General features: G+C 38.8%; 1 protein-coding gene across 3 annotated transcripts in view; it reads left to right on the top strand.

Annotated features, from left to right (window-relative positions):
- The window catches only part of LDAH (lipid droplet associated hydrolase), a 100,845-nt gene that overhangs the window by 14,675 nt on the left and 70,976 nt on the right, over positions 1-15,194 (top strand). For all 3 annotated transcript variants that reach the window (XM_039220200.1, XM_039220202.1, XM_039220203.1), the window contains one exon: positions 7,016-7,159. In XM_039220200.1, coding sequence (XP_039076131.1) covers positions 7,016-7,159 — 144 coding nt within the window. The remainder of the gene's footprint in view (positions 1-7,015; positions 7,160-15,194) is intronic.

Below are 15,194 nucleotides of genomic sequence, written 5' to 3'. Positions count from 1 at the left end.
ACGGGCACCCTCCTACACTGTTGGTGGGAATGTAAACTGGTGCAGCCCATCTGGAAAACAGTGTGGAGGTTCCTCAAAAAACTAACAATAGAACTCCCCTATGACCCAGCAATAGCACTGCTAGGAATTTACCCAAGGGATACAGGAGTGCTGATGCACAGGGGCACATGGACCCCAGTGTTCACAGCAGCACTCTCAACAATAGCCAAAACATGGAAAGAACATTAAGTGTCTGTCAACTGATGAATGGATCAAGAAGATGTGGTTTATCTATGGAATACTACATGGCAATGAGAAACAATGAAATCTGGCCATGTGTAGCAACATGGATGGACCTTGAGGGTGTTATTCCGAGCGAAATAAGTCAGGCAGAGAAGGACAGATACCATATGTTTGCACGTACAGGTGGATTAGGAGGAATTTAATGGAGGACTATGGGGGAGAAAAAGGGGAAAAATAGTTGGGGAGATGGAGGGAGGCAAACCATGAGAGACTCTTGAATGCTGAGAACAACTGAGGTCTGATGGGGATGGGGAAGAGGGAAAATGTTTGGTAATCCTGATTACCCTTTCATTTTTAAGTGGAAGACACAAACAGCTAATCTTTGTGTTCAGGGATGAGGCTTGTCCTCAGGTTTGCCTAGAGTGACCAGCCATTGTAGTCTGAGAGATTTTCTGGGACACATGACTTTCAGTACTAAAACCACAATAGTCATATGCAAAACAGTGTGGCTGGTCACCCTAGGTAATCTTCATGCTAGGGCAATTGGGTAGGGACCCAGCATTTCACTAGAGAATTTCTAGCTTTCAGTTATCTGTACCTATTTCTTGAGTCATTCAGTTTTCCTAGGAAGGAATCTCCCTGTATCCTGTTTGATGAGTGGAAGCCTGTTTGTGAATATTCAGGGCTGAACAAGAGAAAGAAGGTAGGAAGTTTCAGTGTTTAGTAACAGTTAATCTAAACACTTCTCAGTATAGTGCTTCTGTTTTCAGTTGGCCTAAGATTCCTGATCCAAAACCTCTTCCATTTAACCTCTTGTCATGATTTAAGAAAGCAGTCTATTGGCATCTATTAAAATTAAAAATACACATGCCAGCAGCAAGGGACAGTTTGAAATTATAGACATGACAAATACTGTTTGATGGAGCAGAGATTTGAGGCCATGGCAGAGTATAGGATTGAGAAGGTAAGTCTTGGACTGGACACAGGATATTTCTTCAGAGGGTAGCATGAAGGGGGTGAAGTTAGTTACCGAAGTGGAGAAGTGTGAAAGCATATCAGAGAGTAATTTCCTGCCTCCTGAGCTCTGTTTTCTCTTCTAATTAAGAGTTGAAGTGATCTGTTGAGAATAAATATGGCAGAGGGTAGATAAGTTGTCAGTGTTGAGAATAGCAGATACACAGGATGAAAGGAATTATCAATTGAGAATAAGTAGATAGAGTTTGAGCAGCCCTGTGATGGAATAGCAGGTGTATTGGGAGTGAAGTCTAAAAGAGTAGAAGACCTATCAGAGGTAGAATGGTTTGAATGTTAACCATTTTTGGGTAATGGAAAAATCTAAGCCAGTGGTTCTTAAAGTTGGTGTTGGAACCAGCAGTATCATCTGAGAACTCGTTAGACATGCAGGTTCTGCGTCGCATCCCAGACCTTCTGAACTAGAAAATCTGGGGGTGGAGCGGTGTGTGTTTTAACATGCCTTCCAGGAGATTGTGATATACTTACCACTGATCCTAAGGTGTGGCTGTCAGAATTAGTTGCTTAAGTTTCATTTGCATGAAGTTCTTTGAATTTGATCAGGGTAATGAATTATAGGAGAAAGGTGTTGGCTCAGTGAATCTACCCAGATTTTGAAATCTCCTCATAAGGAATGGCAACTGAAACTGTCATTTAAGGGTCAAGGTTTTTGGAGAATATGTGAGAATGACTAAAAAGTTGATAGATGGAGGTGGAGGAGGAGAGGTTGTTGCAACAAGGTAGACGGGTAAGTGGAAATGACAGTTCCCTGTGCTTCCCTACTCAGAGGTGTCTGTTCACTCATTCATTTACCCTCAGAGCTGGGAAGCCTGTGTTGCAAAAGTCTTTGCTATCCTTGAGGTATATGAGGTGTTAGAGAGGAGTGCGGGCTCTACTGCAGAGGCTGGAAAGGAAGAGTCCACCAGAGGGGAGAGCCAGGTTTAATATATGATGAAGAGACGGATAGAGGGAGCATTCAAGGAAGACACTGTGAAGAAAGGGAAGCTTAGAACATTTGTTGCTTTGTGGTGTCATTGTTTTGTGGCACTTTGACATTTTCAGATCATTTTTAGTTTTTTAGTGTTCTTTTATGTTTGCCTTTCTATTCTTATTGCCCTTTTCCTTGGAGTTCATGGGAGCTGTAGGCTGGTGCTGCTCATTAGTTTTTGGAGTTCAGAATTGTATTGTATATTTGGGCTTAATCTGTTTATACTGTCGGGAAAATTAGGATGACAGTATTTCAAGGATTGTTAAACCACTAAAGACATCATATTTAATCCATCTCTGATAGACTGATGTAGCATTTCATTTTAAACCACTTTGCTTTTACAGCTAGCAAAATTAATCACTTTTAAGTGGGTAATGATACTGAGGAGTGATTTATTAGAATCCACAGATTGAGGAACTTTCAATTTAATTTTGTCTTTTCCACTGAAGCTCTGTTGTAGATTTTCTGTTAAGTAACAATATCCTTGGATTTTCTTTAAATAGAGAAATGATGAAAGGGAACCAATTTGAGAACTAACTATAGAATATATTGAGTCATTATAACTCTCCAGTGGTCGTATGGGGATAATAAAGTCATGTAATGTGTCTTAGATTTGAGTACAGTGATCAGAAATGGAGTAGACTAGGCTCCATGTGCAAGTCCAGCATTCTTTCCATTTGACAACCTTCTGTATAGATGCTATGCCACATTAACTTTATATGTGGCAGTTTTTGTCTCCTACAAGGTTAAGTGGAAGGCATAAGTCTACAATTGCAATGTTGAATAGTTTATTGGAAGTTGGAGTCTAGAGATGGTCACCACACCCTCTGTTATATGTTACTCAGGCATTTGACTATATGTTTGATCAAGCGTGTGTTTATATCACATTCTGATATCTTTTTATAAAAAGTTTTACTAGCATTTTTGTGTTGGAATGCTTTCAAACATCCCTATTGCTGAAGAAACGCATGTACGTACATGTGTGAATGTGTGTATATCTGATTTTAGCTGTATAAATGAGACCCTTTAAGTTTTTTGTGGTTTCTTAACCAAGAAGTTAAATTCATGGTTCATAAAGTGTAACATAAGCCATAATATTTAAGTGGTGAAGTATGCAATGACATTTAAACGGTTTGCATTACATTTTCAACTTCTCTCACCTGTCAGTTGGATCTTCATGATACATACTGGCTATGGTGGACTCTTCTGTTTCTTCAGGAGCCAAGCTCTTCATTGCTTAAGGGCTTTTGCACCTGTTCTTCTCCTGTCCTGGTATCTTCTTTCCTCAAAATTTTACAAGGTTGATTTCTTTTCATCTTTTGGGTCTTGGCTAAAGGCCATCTCCTCAAAAATTGTTCTCAGGCCACCCTAATCTCTTCTCTTGAGGATCCTCTCACGATCCTCATATAACTTATCCCACTCTTGAATTATCTTATTTACTTATTTAGTCATATGTATATATTTTCCCACTGAATATGAATTACAAAAAGGCCTTTAACTGTCCTGTGCCTGGCACAGTGACTTCCATGTAGTAAGTGATCGGTAAATAATTGATAACTAAAATAATATACAAAAGAAACAATAGTACTGAATAGAATGAAATGAACATGAAGTAGTTGAAAGTATCATTTACTTAATGATTATAAAATCGTGAACAAGAAAGCTACAAGGTATTTGCTTAAGATCTTATAGTCATTAAGTGAAAGAACTCAGAACCCAGAGATAGGTGGAAAAAAATGTTTTGTAGCAGTTCATAACTAGTACTTTTCAGTTTTATGTTGTAACTCATTGTAATTTATAGTAATTATTGCATCTAGTTCATGTAGGTGTTGTCTTTGGATTCTCCTTAAACCAATTTTAATACACTGTACACCTTAAACTTACAGAACATGACATGTTAGATTTATTCAATACAAAATAAATATGTAATAACAATTTTAGTAACAACAGCTATGATTTATTCAGCACTTACTATGTGCCAGGTATTGTGCAAGTGCTTGCCCATTCATTGTCCCTAATGATAAGGCCAGCTACTTTGTGAGGCTTTGGTAAGATTAACTAAAACAAGGTATGCAAAAGATCCTAAGCTCGGTAGTTTATGTTCTTTTATAAACTCAGTATTATTATTTTCTTTTGTATACTCTTACAGTCATCAAATATTTATGGAGCACTTATCATCTGTGTGATCTTGGGAAATTCGTTTAACCTCTTTGTACTTCGGTTTTCTCATCCATAAAATGGAAATAATAATAGTACTACCTTAGGTGGGGACTAAATGAATTAATATGTGTAAAGCACTCAAATGCTACCTAGCATGTTGTTAAGTTCTAGCACTTTAAGATGTTGACAGTTATTATTTTCTACCTATGTGAAAAAAAAGGTAAAACTTACCTGAGAGACATAAAACATTTAAATATGAGACATAACTCATTCCCAGATTTTACTCAGTAATATGAAAAACATCAAATCTTTCTAAATTAATGTATAAATGAGGTGATTTTGTCAGAATTCCAAAAAAATTTTTTTTTAAATTGAAGCTGGTGGAAATAATTCTAAAGGTTATGAGACCAACCTAGAAAAGTTAGGGGAAAAAATTAAAAGAAGGGATTTGCCCTTTCAGTTACCGAAACATTAAAAACAAAACAAAACAAAACAATGTAGTAATCAAGGCAGTATGGTGCTGGCAGAGAAGAAAAGGAAAAAAAGTAAATGGAATTATTTGGAATCAGAATTAGCAAGCTAATGTAAGAATTCAGGGTTGAATTCAGAAGACATTTCAAATCAATGCAGAAAGAACGGGTTATATAATAAATGGTCTTGGGACACTTGGCTAAGCATTTGGAAAGAAGTTGGATTGCTACTTAGTACAATTTTATACTAAAAAATATTCCAAACTTATTAAAGATTTAAATATAAAACATAAAACAGTGCTATCCATATCCACCATACATGTTACTGCCCCAGTGCTGTGCACCCCTCCTCTCTTCGTTCTCAGAACTACACCGTGGCCAGTCAGCTGACCGGAGAACATATTACTTCATTTAAAGAAGTTTCTGTATTATTTAGCAAAAGATGACCCTGGCACAATTACAAAATGGAATTTAGAACTCCGGTCATTAGGTCAGAATGCAACAGAAGCCGGGCGCCTGGGTGGCTGGTCTGTTGGGCGTCCAACTTCCGCTCAGGTCTTGATCTCACAGTTCATGGGTTCGAGCCCCACGTCGGGCTCTGTGCTGACAGCTCAGAGCCTGGAGCCTGCTTTAGATTCTGTGTCTCCCTCTCTCTCTCTCTGCCCCTCCCCCACTTGTGCGCTCGCTCTCTCTCTCTCTCTCTCTCTCTCAAAAATAAATAAACATTAAAAATATTTTTTTAATTAAAAAAAAGAGAATGCAGCAGAAGCAAACTTGCAGTTTGGATGACAAGGCCATTCATTGCCATCATGGCTAGACATGACACGTCTGAGTAGCTTACATTTATACAGCACTTGTGCATCAAGCAGTGTTTAGGTGCTTTACGTAAATTAATTCACTTATTCTCACATCAGGTAATGTGATTATTATCCTCATTTTGAAGACAAACCAATGCCCAGAGAGGTTAAATAACTTTCCAAAGGTCACACACTTAATAAGTGCAAAGCCGGGATTCCAGCTCATACAGTCTGGCTCCAGACTCTGTGTCCTTAACCACTTTGCTACATTTCCTATTGAGGAAACTGCAATGATGAAGAAATCAGTGTCATTTGATAAGTGTGGCAGAGGTTATCTCAGTGCAATGAAATCCATGTCATGTAATCAGAAAGAAACTAATAGCATGAAAAAATCATAACTTGGACATAGACATTGCTGGAAATGAAGCAGTATCTGTGAAAGCATTATACAGATGATGACTGCAAGATGAAACCCCATTTCACTGTCTTTTCCCCGTAAAGATGTATCAGATTGACTCTTTTTTCTAAAAGGTCATTATTCATTCCATTTCTCTATAGCAAACTCATGTCAAAAATACCTTCTGTACATACACAAAAATCTATATGTTGGTGGTCTTTTTCCCAAAAGGTCAAACTATACATCTGTTTACAATAGAAGTACTGTGATAAATGACAAGGAAACACTCCGTACACTCCTCAAAGTACTCTTTGTGAATGATTCTTACACTGACTTGTTTTCATGCAGCTTGGTAACTGAGCACAATAATATCTTGAAGGGCTTTAGAGGCAGAATTAATGACTTCAGACCAATAGGTTGATAATGGGAAGCCACTGGAAGGTATTTAAATAGAATCTGACTATGATTTGATTTGAAGTTTGAAGCTGTCTCTCTGGGTACCCTGAAGGTTGGATTCCCAGGGGACAGGAGGAGCTAGAAGGCCCGTTGAGAGATGTGCATAAAACTCAATGAGAGCTGATAATACTAATGGAAAGAAGTAGACAGTGTTGGGATATATTTTGGAAGCAAAGTTGGCAGGACTTATTAGTCAATTGGCTGTGAAGAACAGAAAGAAACCTGATGTTAGGACTTGAGTATTTGGTTTAGGATTGATGGTTCCATTTATTAAATTAAGGAATAAGGAGGAAGAATTTATCTTGAAACAGTTGGAGAACAAAGCAGGAGCAAGAATCTTCTGAGTGATCATTCCCAGACTTAAGGCAGAAAGGATATTAAAATTGAAGTGTATGTGTCAATGTTAGTAGCTTTGTAGAAGAAAGTGTGAGGACAAATAGATACATCTTTTCCACTCTGCACATCTTACATGAGCTTAGCTTTGGTTAACTAAGGTCTCTGTTTCTTTTCTTAGGTAATCCAGGTTTTTGTTCCTTTTATGTACCATTTGCAAAGGCTTTGCACTCCGCAACAAACAGACGCTTTCCAGTTTGGGTTATCAGTCATGCTGGACATGCTTTGGCCCCCAAAGACAAGAAGATTCTTACAACCTCAGACGGTATGTCTTTATTAACATCTGCCTTTCTTTACAGTGAGTGGATGTTCATGTATCTGGAAAGCCTGCTAAGGTTAAGGGTTACATCATTGGAGACCTCTGCTTGTGGCATTGGGCCCAGGCTGTCACATTTTGGAAATTTTGGGATTTTTAGAGTCATTTTCATTTTTGAAGGTAATTTTCTCAGAAAATTTGAGCAGATCAATTTGTCCAAAACTTGCCTTTACTGTTTACTAGCTAGTAATCAGCTATATATTTATTGATCAAGCATTACATTTCCAGGATTGTACCAAGAGGTGGTGGGAATAAAAAGTATTGTAAGCCACGGTCTTTACTCTAAAGAGGCCCTTACTCTAACATTTAGAGAATGATTAAGTGATAAACCGTGGCCTGCTAATCATGTAGATATTGAAGAAGTAAATAAAAGAAAGAACACAGTATCAGTTTAAAAAGACTTTGTGGAGTAGATGGGTTTTGACGGTTGAGTAGAATTTGGATATAGGGGGTGAGGTGAATGCACAGGTGTTAACAGGCAGAAAGAATTAGCATAACAGGGAGAGAGATTCAGTAGGTGTGCTAGTTCTGGGCAGAGCCAGACGTGGAGGAGCCTGTGGTATGAGCATTTTACTGAGCATCTGATTATAGGGGAAACCACATGTGGGTAGGGAGGGAGAAAGGGGCAGGTGATAAGGGAACTCTGTACTAATCTGTTCAAATTTTCTATAAATCTAAAACCATTCTTAAGACCTGTTAAAAATTACTGGAATTTAAAGATAATTTAATATTTACTTTTTGCTTTTTATCACTGTTTTAGCTTGGTCTGCCAGAACAGAAACCATAGACTAGGAAGCTTGGTTAATAGGAATTTTCTAGTAGTCTGGAGGCTATATATACGCCCAACATGAGGGTTTCAGCATGGTTAAATTCAGGGGAGAGCCCTCCTCCTGGCTTACAAATGGCCTCTTTGTCCTTGTGTCCTCATATACAGGGAAGGAGACAGAACACTTTCATCCGCTCCAGGAAGCTCTCTGATGTCTCCCCTTGCAAGGCCACTAATCCCATCATTAGGGCTCCACCCTTATGACCACCTCTAATCCTAATTACCTCCCAAAGCTCCTATAACCCAGTACTATCACATGGGGGTTATGGATTCAATATAAGAATTTTAAGGGACACAAACATTTAGTCCAGGACAGTCATTAGTAAGAATGTTTTATATATATGTATTTTTAAGTTTGTTTATTTATTTATTTTGAGAGAGCGCGCGCGCAGATGAGGAGCCAAGAGAGAGGGAATGAGAGAGAATCCTAAGAGGCTCCACACTGTCATCACAGAGCCCAACTCAGGGCTCAATTTCACGAACCTTGAGATCATGACCTGAGCGAAATCAAGAGTCAGACACTCAACCAACTGAGCCATCCAGGTGCCCCAGGAATGCTATATATTGATATTCCGAATCTGATCACAATGTATAGGTCGGCATATACATATGAATATTGCACCTGAGTAATAGTAAAATGTACCAGTTACTACTTGAAATATTTTTACTAAATATATAATCAGGTTTTAATAGTTGCCTTTGGTCTATCCTCGGAAGTATTTCAAAACTGATCCTTTGGGGGCACCAGAGTGACTCAGTCAATTAAGGCCCTAACTCTTGATTTCAGGTCAGGTCATGATCTCACGGTCCATAGGATTGAGCCCTGAGTCAGGCTCTGTGCTTAACAGTATGGAGCCTGCTTGGGATTCTCTCCTCCCACCCCACCTCTCTCTCTCTCTCTCTCTCTCTCTCTGTCTCTCAAAATAAATAAATAAACATAAAAAAAGAAACCCGTTCTTTGAAGCCTTGAGTAACAAGGGAAGTTTCTCTTTTAAGTGGAATTTCTTCCTAGATCCATGAGCATCTACAGGTGTGCTAAATTTGTAATCATTGCTTTATATGAAGAAGCGGGTGACAGTTAAGAGGTGATTCTTATTTTTATCCACATCCTGTTTTTGCTGTTAACTGGAACATAGGGTCAAAACACAATGTACTTTTTGCAGAATTTAGGAACCAGAACCACCCTGTGACTACAAGGTAGATGCTCTTTGGTTCTGTAATCAGTATGGAATTTGGTTCTCTTTTCTTTTCCCTCCTAAAGCCATAGCTCAAACTTTTTGTGTCACCTCACTGTGAACATCTCAATTCCCTGGCTCTTGACCTCCCCGCTCTACTCTCACATATGGTAGTAAAGATCAGCTTCCTGAAATGTTAGTTCTGGTTCCAGAATCCTGTGTTAACTTTAAACTGATTTTAACATGAGATACCAACTCTTGAGAATGGAATTTAATCTCCTTTCCTGCCCCCCCCCACCATCCCACTTCATTTATGTCATTTTAACTTGCCTCTTTGCTAGCACTTGGGGAAAAATGCACCTGTACTTAAATCTGTTGGACTTACATCAATTATTGTTAGGTAAGTCACCAGCCAGACTTTCTATGTCCTCCTCTTTAAGGCATCACATGTAAGATTGCCCTCCTCTCAGGGGTGCCTGGGTGACTCAGTGGTTGAACATCAGATTTTCGATTTCAGCTCAAGTCATGATCTCATGGTTGGTGAGATCAAGCCCCCCAACCCCCCCCCCCCCAGACTCTGTGCTGACAAGCGTGGAACCTGCTTGGGATTCTGGATCCCCCTTCCTTTCTCTCTGCCCCTCCTCAGCTTGCTCTAAGCAAACAAACATTTAAAAAAAAAAATTACCCTCATCTCAGGAAACCCTTTACTCCTCTCTGCTCAGTTTCCACTCTCAATGCCTCAGTGCTCAGGCCTTAGGTAAGCCAGACTTCGCTTCAGTACTTCAGTCACTCAGATTTCTTCTACTATACCTCTACCATCTTTTTTCACTTCCCTAATTACATTCTATTTAGAATTATAGATCTACAGATTCAGTGTAATCCCTGTATAAATTTCCACCAAAATTCCAATAGCATTTTTCACAGAAATAGAAAAAAATATAAAACTTATATGGAATCATAAAAGGCACCAAATAACCAAACTAATCTTGAGAAAGAAGAACAAAGCTGAAGGCATCATACTTTATGATGTCAAACTATCTTGCAAAGCTGGTAATCAAAACAGTGTTGCATTGGCATAAAAACAAACCAGTGGAACAGAATAGAGAGCCCAGAAATAAACATACACATTGAGAGTCAGTTAATTTTCAACAGGGGCTCTAAGAATGCACAATGAAGAAAGAGATAGTATCTTCAGTAAATGGTGTTCAGAAAACTAGATATCCAAATGTGGAAGAATAAACCAAAATATGCATAAAATTAATTCAAAATGGATTAAATACTTACATTAAGGGCTGACACCATAAAACTTCTAGAAGAAAACATAAGGAAAAATACTCCTTGACAGTAGTCTTGGTGGTGATTTTTTTTTTTTTAATGTTTTATTTATTTCTAGGAGAGAGAGAGAGACAGCGTGAGCAGGGGAGGGTCAGAGAGAGAGGGATTCACAGATTGAAACAGGCTCCAGGCTCTGAGCTGCCAGTCAGCACAGAGCCCAACGTGGGGCTCGAACCCATGAACCGCGAGATCATGACCTAAGCGAAAGTCGGATGCTTAACCGACTAAGCCACCCAGGCGCCCCGAGGTGGTGATTTTTTTAATATGACACTAGAAGTATAGGTAAGAAAAGCAAAAATAAATAGTGGGACTATCTCAAACTAAAAACCTTCTGCACACCAAAGGAAACAATCAACAAAGTGAAAAGATAACATGGGAATGGGACAAAATATTTATAAACCATACATCTGATCCACAATATATAAGGAACTTATACACCTTGATAGCAAAAAAAACTAAAAGTCTGATTTACAGATGGACAGATTTTTCCAGTGACCAACAAGTATATGAAAAGATGTTCAACTTCTCTAATCATTAGGGAACTGCAAATCAGAGCCACAGTGAGACTCACTTCACACTTGTTAGGATGACTATTATCAAAAAAATTAAAAATAACAAGTATTGCCAATGGCATGGAGAAAAGGGAACTCTTGGGCACTGTTGGTACAACCATTATAGAAAACAATATATAAGTTGAAGTTCCTCAAAAATTGAAAATAGAACTTCCATATGATCCAGTAATCCCAGTCCTAGATATATATCTTTTTTTTTTAAATGTTTATTTACTTATTTTGAGAGAAAGAGAGGGAGAGCATGCGCACACATGCAAGTAAGCTTGGGGGAGGGGCAGAGAGAAAGAAAAGAGAGAGAATGAGAGAATCCCAAGCAGGCTCCACACAGAGCAGAGCCTGATACCAGCCTCGATCTCATGAACAGTGAGATCATGATCTGAACCAAAATCAAGAGTTGGATTCTTAACCTACCAAGCCTCCCAGGTGCCCTGGATATATATCTAAAGGAAATGAAATCAGTATCTCAGATATCTGATATCTGATATGATACCCATATTCATTGCAGCAGTATTTACAGTCTATAGATAATTCCAAGATATTGAAACAACTTAGTGTCTGTTAATGGATGAATAGATCAAGAAAATGTGTATTTAGACACAATGAGCTATTATTCAGCTGTAAGAAAGAAGGAAATCCTACCATTTTCAACATATTGTTAAACCTGGAGGGTATGCTAAGTGAAATAAACCAGACACAGAAAGAGAAATACTGTATGATCTCAGTTATATGTGGAAGTGAAAGAAGGCAGCCTCCCAGAACAGCAGAGTAGAATTTTAGTTGCCAAGATTTGAGGGATGGGGAGAATTGGGGAGACATTGGTCAAAGGGTACAAACTTTCAGTTGTAAGATGAATAAGTTCTGGGGATCTAACATACAGCGTGATGATTCTAGTTAATAATACTATATTGTGTCATTGCAATTTGCTATGAGTACATCTTAGTGTTCACACCATCACAAAAAAGAGAAGAGGTGATTATTCCCTGCATCCCAAGCCTACTGATGGCAGTGCCCTCACTTAGGGATGCCTGCAGCACTTTCCCAGGCTCACATTGGAGCTCCACAGGCATTTCCTCCATCAGGGCCTGTATTTATGGCTATGCTGGCTCTTGTGGTTCTTACTGTGGTCTGCAGGATGCACTTAAGCAAGAAACCATCAGGAAATTCTGAGGAACTAGATTTATTACCTATAGTTCCTGGAAGGGACATGGCACGGGAACAGACCTGGGGCTCTGCCTTTATTAGGGTCCATGGGTGGGGTGTCTACAATTTTGGAGGCTTACTCTCTAGAACCAGAATTAGGACTTGGGAAGGGAGAAGTGGGTCACACAACAGTTAGTTAAGTTACTCAAGACTTTCTGAAAGGTACCTTCATGGGTGGCGGTGGTCTAGTTCCTTATCTGGTTGTTTTGCTAGCAGCTGTGTCCTACAGATGGCAATATATTTATTGAAGATAGATGTCTTTTGAAACAGATGCCTCAGCACTTAAAAGCTTAATGTCAGGCACTTACACTACACTGCATAGGCGGTGGATATATTCATTTGATTGTGGTAATCGTTTCACATTGTATACATATATCAAATCATCACATAAAAACAATCATGTACAACCTAAATATATACAATTTTTACTTGTTAATGATACTTCAATAAAGCTGAAGAAAAACAATTATAGAAAGTGGATGATGAGTACTTGAGGATTTATTGTGCTATTCTCTCTACTTTTGTATGTTTGAAAGTTTCCACTCTTGAAAAAAAATTTAAAGAAATAAAAAGAATTATAGAATCTTATATCTAAAAATCTTATATCTAAAAGATCTAAATCAATCCTACCGTGAACCCTTATTTTTTAAGGAAAGAAAGTGAGGCCCAACAGGGCTAAATCACCTTCTGCCGGTGAATGACAGAACCTTGACAGGAAGTGCCTTTTTCATAGTGTCTCTTTCTCTGTTATTGCATGTGCTTGCGTGTGTGTGTGTGTACGCGTGTGCGCGTATGTCCCTGTGTCCTTCTATGAGTGCAGTTCACCTGAGATTGAGAGTCTTACGCTTTGTGTAAAGAGTAGGGTATACTTTGAAAGGTAAATCAATACTGATTACCTAGCATGAGAGATTTTCAGAGCAGTAGTAAGTGAAACTAAATACACAGATCTTGTTGCCTTGGTTAAAAACATCTATTTCAACAGCCACTGTATTGAAATGTAACTGAAGGTGGACAGAATGTGGAGCAGATACTTGCTCTGTGATGAAATATTTTTAAAGATGCATCTTTATTGTTTTAAGCTATTTCTTCATACATGCCCAAAGAAATTTTGGGATTCAATACCATAGTTTTTCCTTTGTCAGGAAATTTGTATCGTTTGCTCGGAGTGTGTTTTTGCTATCTGTTTGGAAAACAGAGGTGTTAGAAGAATTCTTCTTAGAAAACAGACTTGGTTAACATGCTAACCCTCCAGAAGCTGCCAGCTATTCTGGCCTGTTATCTTACCTCTGGCAAGAGAAGAGACAAGCCTGCAACAGAGGGAGCCAAGAAGTAGTGGAAGTATCTTGGGATACTCAGGGAAGGATAATACATCTTTTCTGTAATGTAATGGTGATAACATGTCTGATTCCTACATTCTTAACCTGGGTGAGAAAGGCCATCTACAATAGAAGCTGTGTACTGAATTACCTAATGAGAGCAGAATTCAACTTAGTTATCAACAGTAAGTCCTTAAATGAAGACAAAAGCAAGCATTTTACCATGAAGAGCAACTCTGAGAGTTAAAAATGGATTCAAAGGGTAACCCTGGATTAGGGCTTCTCAAATTGTGGCTGGCATCAGAATCACCTGGAGGACTCGTTAAAACACAAATAGTGGGTTTCACTCCACATTGTTGATTCACATAGTCGTGGGGTGGGATCTGAGAATTTGTATTTTTAACAAGTTCCTGGGTCATGTTGATGTTGTTAGTCCCAGGACCCCATTTTCAGAACTGCTACTGTAGATCTTCACCAGTAACCACTAGTGAGGAAAATGAGTAGAAATTAACTGTTGTATGTCTGGATTTCTGGGAAATGTCTTTAGTTCTTGTTTTATTGTTTATTTATAACTTTGAGTGTGCTTGTTGCTTTGGCTGCTTGTGGACTATTGAATTAAAAACTTAGTAATTAGAGCCTGGTTCCCTAATGAGAACAGTGCCATCTAGAGGCATTAGCCCAGAGGGCCACCAGAGGGCCAGAGGAAGCTGTGGTTTCTAGAGAGGGTGAATGAATGGGCAACTCATCATCATCAGGGGTTTACTGACAACCTACTTGGTTATTACATGAAATTCCAGTATCCGCCTTTTAGGTTAGTGCCTTTCTAAAAATTTGTTTAAATGTGTATTTTATTTTCGAAAAAGAGAGCATGCGAGCAGGAGAGGGACAGGAAGGGAGTGAGACAGAGGATCTGAAGCAGGCTCTGTGCCAACAGCAGAGAGCTCAATGTAGGGCTCAAACTCACAAAGAGTGAGACCGTGACCTGAGCTCAAGTCAGATGGTCAACCAACTGAACCACCCAGGTGCCCCAGGTTAGTGCCTTTCTCTCTGTGTTCTGAGGAGCCAAAACTTCTGTGCAGGGCAGTGGGAGTGAGCTCTGGGCCCCACTAGCACCCTCATTTAACCAGAACAGTTCTGCTTTCATCTGTTTTACATAGTGAAGGTTATGTTTGCAAATGCATGCCACAGTAGATTGCTTTGGATAGGCAGGACAGATATATTATTCATCATCCAAGATTATTGCTCCAAAGTACAGGTTTTTTGACATGCAAAATATGGTGTGAAAAAGATGTAATCATTGAGAGAAAGGACATAAGCTATAACCACCCATCAAATGTTGAAAGTATGTTTTGCTTCATATTAGCACATGTTAAAATTATGAACAGTTGGAAATAATATTCTAGTTGCACCACATTATCACAATCATAAATTGAGTATAATTGGGAGAACAGATGTTCACCGATGTCAGGAGGGGGTGATTCAAGACCAAAAAAAAAAGCGTGAAAAGAAAATGTGAGGAATTAGAAGTGTAAACTCTTTCTGGCTTTGATTTACTATAGA

This window comes from Hyaena hyaena, unplaced genomic scaffold (assembly GCF_003009895.1).
Source record: "Hyaena hyaena isolate Hyena2069 unplaced genomic scaffold, ASM300989v1 scaffold_874, whole genome shotgun sequence".
Taxonomy (NCBI): domain Eukaryota; kingdom Metazoa; phylum Chordata; class Mammalia; order Carnivora; family Hyaenidae; genus Hyaena; species Hyaena hyaena.
This window is presented reverse-complemented; position numbering and strand designations above follow the sequence as displayed.